Source organism: Toxotes jaculatrix, chromosome 3 (assembly GCF_017976425.1).
Source record: "Toxotes jaculatrix isolate fToxJac2 chromosome 3, fToxJac2.pri, whole genome shotgun sequence".
Lineage (NCBI taxonomy): Eukaryota > Metazoa > Chordata > Actinopteri > Toxotidae > Toxotes > Toxotes jaculatrix.
Window position 1 is genome coordinate 574,419 of NC_054396.1, and position 11,986 is coordinate 586,404.

The window sequence follows — 11,986 nt, forward strand, 5'->3', positions numbered from 1 at the left end:
TCATTACCCAGAATTCCTACTGTTCAACTTCCTGGTTGGACTATACGTAGCGTCAGTGCTGGTTATAGCTTCGGAGTAGGAAAATAGCTGCAAACGACGACTTTTATTGACTCATTTTATGAATCTAGTGTTGTTAGTCAGTCGTGTTTATATACATGCTTGTTAACAGAGATTATAATGAAGACACAGTGGTGAGACTCGCTGTGTTTTGCCTCATATATAGGCAAGGCTAGGTTATCAAGCTAACTAAGTACCTGTGTTGTTTACATTTTTTTCTAAGATGTATACTTTATTATCTGGATTATATAAGTACATGTTCCAAAAGGACGAATACTGCGTTCTGATCCTGGGACTGGACAACGCCGGAAAAACGGTGAGTTAAATAACAATCTGAATTTCTTGCGCCTGGGCCAACTCCTCGCGGTGTGGACAGTTTGACGGTAAATGTCCAGACATTAATCCTCAATATCCTTTGAGTGAGACCACTAGGCCCCAGCAGATTAGTTGTGTATTACAGAATAAACATTTCTTATTCTTCGGGTAAGACTGAATGCTCCGCGAGCCGCCGGTACACCGGGGGAGACGACGAGCGAGCAGTAGTTAGGGACTGTCTGTAAAGTTCATGCAGCCTGGTCAACAGGGCTTGTCAGATGGTTCCCCTTTCAAATCTTTCAAATGCTGTTTTCTAGTTATTCTCAGATCAGCTTCATGCTCACCTCAGAGTCCAACCCCTGCCTGCACGTTCCCTATTTTTAGATTAAAATCGGGACATAGGGAGTAATAAGGTGTTACAGACCCTTTCATATTTTGTCACACACACTTCAAACCAGTTTTTGTTTTCATCTGTTCCTCCTCACTCTAGCTGCACACTACTGTTTTTCAAGAAATATCCTGAAATATGGCCCTGTGAGCTAGCACAGCACATTGGTACCATGAAAGCATACTATTATTTCAGTACCAGTCGGGTTATTTTAATTAGTACATACGACAAATATTAAGGAATTAACCATTCTCACCAGATTTATTAAATAAATTATGGATACTTTTAAGCTTCTGAGTATCTGCCAAAGGGTTCTTGTTTGTGTATTTATGTGTTCATTTATTTGCTGACTTGCTGTTTTGTTTTTTTTTGTCTTTACATTGTATTTTTCCAGTGTTCGATTGTAACCACTGGTGACAGGCGTGGCTGTCTACTTTATTCCTTTTTCCTTTCTTCTTATTTGTGTAACTTTGTCCACATACCCCCAGAGGTGCTAAAGTTTTGGGCCATGGGGTGAAAATATCACCTGAGCAGCATCAGTAAAGTTTTATTCTGAAATGCAGTGATGATGTTTCTCAAAAGTGATTTAGAATTAACCTGGTTCATTGTCTGGATATCCAGACTACAGTGTTAACTCGTTAATCCACACTGATAGTGTGTACTGTCATTTGTGTTATTTCTGTGTGGTGCTGCTGTCACACCCATGTGGTTTGGGTCTGTCACTTTTGTGTTCTCAGAGTTAAAGATAAGTGCAAACCGGACTCTATTCAAAATTAAGTTTAGTCAGTGTTTTCTAGTTTTGGCAGAGGAAATATTATCTCAGCATACCTTAGCATGGTTAAGGGTCGCGGTTCAATCTGGCACATAATTACTACTAATATGGTACATGTAAAATATATACTGTGTACTAATATATACATGTGTATAGTGCTTTAGCCTGGTAAAATTAGTCATTTTCAGAATATTACATTGTTAATAAATTAACAAATAAAAAGTGTTTTCATTTTGTAGATTTTCTATGTGGAGCTACAGAGATGAACTTGATATGAAGATATGACGTGATCTAATGACGTGTGTGTGTCGGGAGTGTCGTAGCCCTATGCCATGATATTTGATGTGTTAAGCAAAATGTGCCCAGTCTGACTTATGCATCAATCTAACTGTTGTCTCTCTCTGCAGACTTTTCTGGAACAAACCAAAACAAAGTTCAGTAAGAACTACAAGGGAATGAATTTATCAAAGATCACAACTACAGTTGGCCTCAACAGTAAGTCAGTCCAGTATGTGTTCAGTTGTGTTTGTCATGAAGAGTGATGATCTTGTTGCTTCAAACAGTGACTACCCTGCATCACTACCCTGTGCATCACTATTCTGTTACACCAACAAAATTGACAGCTTACTCCTCTCTATAACATCATGGTAGCAGTGATCCATTTCAGCTTTTTGTCAGCTGAGTGGATGATGACCGAGCCAGCATCAATCAAATTGGGATCCTTTGAGGACGTCTTCCATGGCTAGCTGCAGTTATTACTGGATATTATTGCATGGCTCAAGTCAATCCTTTTTATTCCTCTTACACTGTGATAACATGATGGTCTTTGCTCACTTTCCTTCACAGTTGGTACAATCGATGTGGGCAAGGCTCGTCTAATGTTCTGGGATCTGGGAGGTCAGGAGGAGCTCCAGTCTCTGTGGGACAAAGTGAGTTCAAAATGAAACATCTACAGTGTCCTGAGGGCAATTCTTCAATAGCCTCACACTGACACACACATGCACGCACGCACGCACGCACTCCATGTCTGTCAGCACACTGGAAAATTATTCTCTTTCTAAGACACAGTTAGGGAAAAAACAAGCTGAGATTTCCATAATAAAGTAGAAGTATTTTGTGCAGAAAGCCATAATATTTAAAGTTTCAGGCTTTCGAGTTTAGTGTAGAACTTTAGTGTGTGATTTATCCACACAAACATTACTTCACCACCTAAGTTAGTGTAGCACACAGTCGCTTCTTTAAACTCTCCTGTAGGAACAGTCCTGGACTTTGTGAAACAGGACCTCATGGGGTGGGGTGTCTGTCAACCAGTGAATGACGAGTGTGTCAAGAACCTGTGGATGTGAGGGGGACACAGTGACAGTCAGAGGACACTAAAGCTGTTTATCAGTCAAAGGGGAGTGACACACACTACATGCTGGAGATAATGCCCCACCTGGCCTTCTGCGTACCCTCACCTCACATCGTGGTCCTGTCTTTTGCAAGTAAAAATAGTACCTGGAATATATATGGACTATCAGGAATATGTACAGAAAATCTTATAATCCATCTGGTCACTATATACAGTGGAGGAAAAAAGTTTTCGGACACCTTTAAAATTTTACACAATCTCAAATATTATCATGAAATATTTGCAGCAAAAATCTTTTTTGTATTTCACAAGGTGTGGCTGCATCAGACAGACACAAACAAAGCAAATGATTTCTTTTGTTTATTGTTATCAAGGAAAAAAACAGCAAAACTAAATTCTTGATGGTGTCGCCGTGTCAGTTCTCAACTTTGTCGGTATCAAATTTAACAAATAGCAAAGACTGTGTTCCATACTGAACAAAAAATAAATAAACCGTCACATAACAAAATTAATATTTAGTACTCCTGCCATTAGCACGCAGTAGCGCTTTAATCCTGGCTGGCATGTTCTCCATGAGCCTTTCACACTGTTGAGGGGTAATCTTCTCCCATTCTTCTTGAATTACTGTTTTTAATTCTTCCAAATTCTTTGGTTTCCACATTGAAACAGACCTTTTGATAATCCAGCAAAGATTTTCAATGGGGCTCATGTCTGGGGATTGAGCTGGCCACTCTATGACCTGGATATTGTGCTCCTGCAGCCAAGTTCTACTTGACCTGGATGCGTGGCAAGGGGCATTATCTTGCTCAAACATCCAGTTTCGACCTCGACGGAACAGTGTATGTGCAGAAGGGAGCATGTGGGTTTGAAGAATGGCACAATACTCAGCAGAGTTCAATGTGCCATCACAGACAGTGACCAGGTGACCAACGCCAGCAGCACTCATACATCCCCAAACCATGATACTGCCTCCACCATACTTGACAGTAGGTACTGTACATGCTGGAGATAATGCCTCACCTGGCCTTCTGCATACCCTCACATTAGCACGAGCAGCATTAAGCTGGAAACTGGACTCATCCGACCACAGAATCTTCTTCCAGTTCCTGGCTGTCCAGATCTTGTGTGCTTGGGCCCAGCGGCACCGAGCTAACCTCTGCCTCTTGTTGATCAGGGGCTTCTTAACAGCCTTGCAGGACCTTAAGCCACGATGTAGGAGTCAGCCACGCACAGTGCGGGTGGAACATTGGATACCAGTTTGGTTTGACCACTGTTGCTGAAGCTCATGTGATGCCATTCGGCGGTTTTCCCTGTACATGCGGATCAGGATGCGGTCATTTCTCACCAAAGACACTCTTGGACGCCTAGATCTTTGTTTGTCTTCCAATCTGTTTGTTTGTTTATATTTCTGCAGTGTCTATCTAACTGCTGAAGGACTGCATCTGCACTTTCTGGCTATCTGGCGGCAGCTGTACCCTTCCAGGCTGAGAATCTTTATCTTTAGGCGTGTTTCTTGTGTTAAGTTCCTTGTTTTAGCCATTTTTGATCTGAAGAACAAATGTGCTGGCTTTATATAGACACAAAGCACCCTAACAAAAATTGTCTTCAATAAAAATTATGATCTTCATTAGTTGGTCAGTGGTACCACAATACTTAAAATTTGTTAAGTCTTTTTATCGAGCTAATCAATTTTAAGTTTTTAATGGCTGATTTCTTTAGGATTGGTTTAGTATTGTGGTTGTGACTGTACAAAAACAAATTGCACTTGGAAACTTAAGAGTGATTGTTAATGCAATATATCACAAATGCATGGGGTGTCCGAAAACTTTTTTCCACCACTATATGTCATTTGGTTCTGCAGTGTTTTAACGTTTTCTCACAATATCATCACTTTAACCTTCGAATCTCAGCTTTTTCTCATACTTTGTTCAGCATTTATACCAAAAAGTGCCATTAAGGTTGATTCTTTAAGCCCAGGAGCCTACTCTGATGTCCTCTGTGTTTCTTCATGTTTTTTCATAGTACTACGCAGAGTCCCATGGAGTCATCTATGTGATAGATTCAACTGATGAAGACCGCCTGTCAGAGTCGAAGGAGGCCTTCGGTGAGTAACACGTCCTTCCTTCTAACACGTATCATGTCCTTCTCCTCCTCTCCTCCATTCCCAGCTGTCCTATCATCCTCCTTTTCCTCCTTTAACCCAGCAGGAGGGTCCCCGATATGAGTCAGGTTCTGGTCAATGTTTCTTCCTGTTAAAAGGGAAGAAAAGTTTTTTCTGATCTGGGGTCTGATCTAAGTGATCTAAGTGCTGATCTGGGGTCAGGCTCTGGGTCTCTGTAAAGCACCTTGAGACAATTTTGATTGTTGAAGGTGCTATATAAATAAAATTGAATTGAAAACTGTCTACCCTGAATGTGTGTGAACCTGTGTTTAAACTTTACGTCACTTATTTTTTCAATACAAATGAAATGTTTTGTAGCTATCAGTAACATAACAGGGAACAGTAAAAAGCCTGTAACAGACTGTTTGTGTCAGCATTATGAGATGGACTTTTTTTCTGTTAATTGTTGAATCATTAAATTGACTCTTGTCTCCTCCAGAGAAAATGATCAGCAGTGAGGCATTAGAAGGCGTTCCACTGCTTGTGTTGGCCAACAAACAGGATATTCCGGTACTGTGTGATCTTTTTAATTTACTCAAACCACATTCAGGTGAATGATGATGATGATGTCTGAAAATACTCACTAATTGATTGGTTGTTTCAGCTCTTTGTACATTACATAGCTTTTGATTGATATGCCCTTGTGGTTTTGACAGACGTGTCTTCTTTTAGGCATTTGTAGTCTAAACTCAAGTCTTGTGTCTCCTCTGTTCTCAGGACTGTTTGTCAGTGCCGGACATTAAAACAGCCTTCAGTGACTGTGCCCCAAAGATCGGCAAGAGAGACTGTTTAGTCCAGCCTTGTACTGCCCTCACAGGGTAAGACTGCTACAGAGTTACAACAACAGCAAACATTCAAATGCTCCATTACATGTTGCGTGTTTCATTTCAGGAACAGAAGCCAAACAAAGGTAGTATTTGTTGTGTTGCTGCTGGTTTGGAATACATGACATTTTATGATGATGTTCATATCGTTGTGGTTTAAGTTTCTTCTCTCAACTTTTTACATGAATTTGACGTTGACAGCTATGCAGAACACCTTTAAAAAGCCACAATTATAATGTTGCACTGAAGGAAATATTGTGTTCAAGTTGTGCGAAATATCAAATTCACTGTCAGGCCTTTAATTTTCCATTTTCCATTTAAATAAGCCACTTAATGAAATGAGACATTAAGACAGTGTAGTGGGCACACGTCTTTTTGTGAAGCTGATGGATATCTGTGGTAAAATGACATTTTACAAACTAACTGTGGTGATCCTTATGAGTCAGTTTTGGACACACCATCACTCTCTCTGCTCTGCCGTCTTGGTCTCTGGATTGTTTCCTTTTTGGGTAACTCTTCAGAAGAGGTTTGAAATCCTACAAAATAACTTACTCGACACTTGTTCTCATGCAGGGACGGAGTGAATGAAGGAATTGAGTGGATGGTGAAATGTGTGGTCAGGAACATTCACAGGCCTCCCAGACAGAAGGACATCACATAAGAAGTCATCAGCATTCTTCTCTCTCATTTTGGACTGAGTTTCTCCTTGAGGACACTCCCACGTAAACCCTGGAGCTGATCAACTCTCCTCTCTCCTTGTGTTTGCTGTGACTTTGAACAGTTTGGATTTCTGCATTTAGGAGCTCATTACAGACAGAGTGTGGCAGTATTTTTATCACCAAGCATAATGTCAGATGTGCTTTGGAACAGAAGTCCGTCTGGTCCACTTGTTCCACTTTTTTTTTTCAGTGGTGTTATGATTTCTTCTGTTTCATGTGTGAGCCTCAGTCTCTGGAGCTGGCTGCAGCTCACTGGCTGACTCCCTGCACTATGTTCACAAGAACACCGTAACTTTTGACTCATCAGTTTTTTTTGACTCGTGTAAAATATGCATAACTTCAGCAGGGTGGGACTCTGATCTCACAGCATCAAACTAGCTTCAGCCACATTTAGAAAATCAAACTTAAATTTGAATTTTCTTCACTTTTTGCAGACGGAAATATAAACAGCATCTGTGTTTCAACAGTTGAGTGACAGCAGAGAGCCAGCATTGCTATTACATGTCAATGTCATGGAACCTATGAACATTGTCATATTTTTTTATACATTATTTTTTTCCCCCATTTCACATTTCCCCCAAGTTCACATTATGTAAGTTAGGAACCGTTAGCAATGGAAGACCTCTGTATTCCACTCAGTGACTTTAGCTCTGATTCCCACTAAAACTTACTGTAGTTGTGATGTTATTTCATCACCTGCTGAGTCTCTGTCAGACTCTGAAGGATGGGATCTAGCCTGCATTGGCTTTCTGTTTTCTAGCTGTGGTGATGGAATATCCCCAGACTGTCAGATCTCACAGCAGCAGTTACTCCTGTAACCTCAGCCCATGATTTCAGTCAGGACATATTGTAATGTAGGGACTTTTACAGTCATAGAGAATACCTTCAGCTGGTTAAAGGATGAGAAGACCAAAACCAACAATGTGTTAGTCTGTATCTTTGTAATCATCTTCCATTTCCCTACACTATCTGTGGCTTTCAGCACCAAGCCCACTGGTTCCTACTGAAGGTATACATCTTTAACTGTTTCCAAATACAAGTGTTCATTAAAAAATAAATAAGCGGTTGAATAGTCTCCTGAAGCATTTGGTCACTTCATCATCTGTTGGGAACGGAATATTTCGTATAACGTCAAGGAAGGCTCACTGTAACTTCCAAAAACTAAATAAAACCTATTCAGATTTCTTCTCTTAGACGAAAGGGAGAATAACTACTCTGTTAACAGTTTGGTGTATTTTTTTTGGTGGTTTTTGAGTTGTGTCTTTTTTTCCTCATGGGGCTCCATAGAGACTCCGGTGCAGCCAAACAGCACCACAGTCTTAGAAACTCGTGTCCTTTGACCTCATTTATCATTTGATCACCCATTGAGATGCCTTTGGATTTTTGAAATTGACTCTGGAGATCTTCATGTGTTAACTTGCAGAGACACTACACACAGTGTGCTGAACACACAGAAACCTTGCTGACCTCTGCTGAATCACTGGATACCAGCAGTTTAACCTGCGGTGTGTGAAGTGGTTTAATAAACTGAAGGTGACGTCCTCTGTCAGCCACATGTATTGTACATGATTATAAGAAATTAATAAAATAAAAAAAACAACTTGTCACGTTTGAAATTGACTGTAGATGTGTTATATTTTCATGTTGTGTTAAGTACATATTAGATCTGGAGGTATGTAACCTGCAAACAGTTGGTTGTTGTTTTTGTCCAGGCTTTCGGATTTTTGCCTGCACCCTAATAAGAATCGAATGACATTTACAATGTTTGATAACTTAATACCTTTCCACAAACTGGGTCATCGTGGCTCTGGATAATCCACAGAACCAGGGGACACTTTCTTCTGTAGACAATAGTTACAGTTCTCCTGAACTTCATTCACCTCCATGATGTTAGAGATGGTACCAAACCCTGAATAACTCAAGCTGAAAGGCCACTGGAGGCAAGTGGAATATGGGTGATTTGACCCTCTAATAGTGTGTGTCCCGCTTTCTGTGTCAGCACTAACATCCTCCCCACAGGTCCACCAAGGACACAATTTCCATGAGGACTATGAACTTTTAAAATGAACTAACCACACCACAGAGATGTAACCTAATCTCAACATTTGCAACAATTTTGACATTTATTTTTCATAAACATAAACTGTTAGCAATGGAGACATGGACATCTGCAACTGACAATGAAGTTTGTATTTGCAACAGAGAGAGAAACCTTCAAGTTTTACAGCATGTGAAAAATCAAGAACATGACATCATCACAGCCACAGTAGTTGAGAGGACCAGTTGTTGACATGGTAACTATTCAGAGGCTGGAAATTGCCTACACGTTAAAAAAACGATGCAGTCAGCAAACAGAGGGGCTGGATTGGAGGGAAAAATGTCTTATAGTTTGGTTTTGCAGAAAGCAAGCATCTCATAGAGATGCCTATTGTTTATTACCTGTTGATTTACCCATTGTTGTGGCTGTTTTCTCTTTCACAGCTCATGGATGCATTTTCTTTTGCACAGGAGAGTTTGACACTTTTGGTCAGGGCTCTTTACCACACAGTATAATGTACTTTTCTTTCAATCACAAAAGGTCTGGAAAAAGGAGCAGAGAGAGAGAGCTGAGACAGAAGTTGGCAAAAGAACTAGACCCTTGTCATCTGATTTGGAAGATCAAGGAAATGCCTGCTTGTGAGGGTGGCATTTCATTCTCCTCTGGGAGCATGAAATAGCTTCCTTAAGTTAGTTTATGTTTATACTGTATAAACTTATATTATAAGGAGCCCAGGGAGCTGGGGTAGCTCAGGGACACCACAGCCATGGTCGCAGAGGCGGCTCCGATCTCCAGGAGGTCCAAAGTCCAAAGACACACACTTCACTTGGCCGCTGCGAACAACTGCCCTGTCTGAGGCCTGAACTCACAACCTTCAGATTACAAGACTGACACCCTGCCTGCTGCGCCAACGAGGCTTCACCACCACGCTGTTGTAGCTGTAGTCCAAAACTTTAGTTTTGATAAACTGGTTAGATGATATGAACTACAGTAGTTTTAAAAGACCTAAAAGGGACTGGACAAAGACAAGGTCAGACAGACTAAAACCAAACTTAGCTGTGCATATGGCAAACACCATGAGTGGCAGCAGCAGTGACATCAATTCAATTCAATTCAATTCAATTCAGTTTTATTTATATTGCACCTTCCACAATTGTCTCAAAGCGCTTTACAGAGACCAGAAATTCGATTTTTAAAAAATGAAAACACATCACAAAGGCAGTGTAAAGAATAACAATTCTGACAGGGCCGGCCCAAGCCTCCATGGGGCCCTAAGAAAAATTTGATTTTGGGGCCCTCTACTACTGCCAATAAAACTGATTATTGATCATTCACACACTCAAACGTACTCTACTTATTGTACTCTATCATTATGAATACAACTTGTAAAACTAAATGTGATAACTTTTTGTTGTAGTTAGATAGTAATCCACAGTGATTAATGCCATGGAAGCAGACACCAGATTTGCAAAGTTGCAGAAAAATCTTTCAATGAATTTTTGGCAAAGTCAGCAACTCCCCCTACTGGCCACACAGAGAATCAATACAACCTCAAAGAGCAGCCTGACATGTTTTACCCATCTATGGTTTTTAATCTGAAATGGTAGCAACAAGGTACAACACATAAACACAAATGGTTTATAAATAAAATATAAAGCTGAATTAGGTCTGAAAATTACATAAAAAAGTGCAAAAGCTTTGGTAAAAATAGGTAGAAAAAAATTGTAAATAAACTACAAAATGTACAAAAACTAACATAAATTAAATGGAGAAAGTCATTTATGACATCACTGTAAGAAATCTGATGGCCAACTTTGTTGTTTATACTCATTACTGCCAGTCCACTCAGTCTTTCTTGTGCCAAGGATGATTCTGCTTCAGCACTGCTTCATTTGTTCACACGTGTCTTTTGCTGAGACCAGTGCATCTTTAAAAGCAGTTGTCCTGTAACTGATTCAATTCGTTTGTTTTTCTGAATGAGGCTCACTGCAACATCAATCTGCATGTTGGCCGATTGAAGTAGTTTGCTTGTGGTGTTAATCTGGGAGAGAATGTCAAACCAAACCATGCAGCAAATTTGAAATCTGAATGATCCCATTTCTTCAGCAAGGGAGTGGGTCTCAACTTTCACTATGGAGTCAGTAGTTTTTTCCCTGACTTCAAGCAAAACTTCTCGTCTTTAAGCAAATCGTCTATAGGGCACATTCTATTAATGGCAGCTCTATGCTTGCGCACAGATGCATGACAAGTTTTTTTTTTCCTTGGGCAACTAACAGCCCGCTTCACGTGAACATGACCAATCAATCATGGCGAAGTACGAGCAGTGCTGATTTTTTTTTTTTTTTTTTTTTTTACTGGCCTTGCTGTTTTAGTCAAGATGTAGCAGGTAGCCATGGCCGACAATGTAAGTGAGAGATTGGAGTTGGTCCCCAAAAAGAACTCAACGTCGGTCGTATGGAACTGGTTTGGGTTTTCTCCAAACAACAAAGCGCAAACAACTGTCATCTGCAAAGTTTGCGCAGAGAAGATTTGTGCTTCGGATGGCAACACAATGAACCTCTTTAACCACCTGAAGATGCAGCATCCGAAGCAATTTGGTGAGAGCCAAGCAGCGAGGCCAGCCACACATCAGCCTGTGCCAGTGACACAGAAACAACCAACTATATATGCAAACGGTGGAAAGAGGTGACTGACGCAGTTACTTTTTACCTAGCAAAAGATATGATTCCTATCAAAACAGTGGAAAACTACGGTTTCAAAAGACTGCTCAAAGTAATTGATCCGTGGTACGAGCTGCCCAGCCGCAAATATTTCTCCAGCACTGCCAATCCACGTCTGTGTTCCGAATGCCGTGAAAACATTGAACGCAAGGTACAAAACGTCCAGTTTTTTGCCACAACAAGTGATCTGTGGTCCAGCTGCACTTCAGAGCCTTACTTAAGTCTGACAATTCATTATATTGACAACTGGAAGCTCTGCAGTGCCACACTCCAAACTACATACTTCCCACAAGATCGCACACAGGGGAACTCCTAGCGCAAGGTCTGAGGGAAGCTCTTGAATGCTGGGGACTCAAAGAGGATCAGATGACCTGCATGACCACAGACAGTGGGACTAACATGGTGAAGGCCTTAACAACTGGACTCGTCTGCCCTGTTTTGGGCAAGACTGCATCTAGCCATTGGTACATACATACATACATACATACATACATACATACATGCATACATACATACATAGCATATGGGCAACTATAGGCCCCAAGGATATAGAAGCTATTTTTAGTAATTAATTGACTTATTATTCTAGAATAATCTCTCATTTTAGTAAAATGTTTCATGTTCATTTTATAAATGAATAT

General features: G+C 40.5%; 1 protein-coding gene across 1 annotated transcript; it reads left to right on the forward strand.

Annotated features, from left to right (window-relative positions):
- The first annotated feature begins 33 nt into the window (after window positions 1-33).
- Window positions 34-8,189, forward strand: arfrp1 (ADP-ribosylation factor related protein 1). Its single transcript, XM_041034947.1, has 7 exons — window positions 34-373; window positions 1,940-2,027; window positions 2,379-2,461; window positions 4,906-4,987; window positions 5,484-5,554; window positions 5,762-5,862; window positions 6,442-8,189. Exons 1-7 carry the CDS (start codon window positions 281-283, stop codon window positions 6,527-6,529), a joined length of 606 nt encoding a protein of 201 aa, XP_040890881.1. The 5' UTR covers window positions 34-280; the 3' UTR covers window positions 6,530-8,189.
- Window positions 8,190-11,986: the final 3,797 nt, after the last annotated feature.

Excerpts from the sequence above, each read along its gene's own strand:
- arfrp1 (XM_041034947.1), top strand. The coding sequence starts at position 281 with ATGTATACTTTATTATCTGGATTATATAAGTACATGTTCCAAAAGGAC. Across the intron at positions 374-1,939 it reads TGGACAACGCCGGAAAAACG|ACTTTTCTGGAACAAACCAA; the intron begins GTGAGTTAAATA and ends CTCTCTCTGCAG. Across the intron at positions 2,462-4,905 it reads TCCAGTCTCTGTGGGACAAA|TACTACGCAGAGTCCCATGG; the intron begins GTGAGTTCAAAA and ends GTTTTTTCATAG.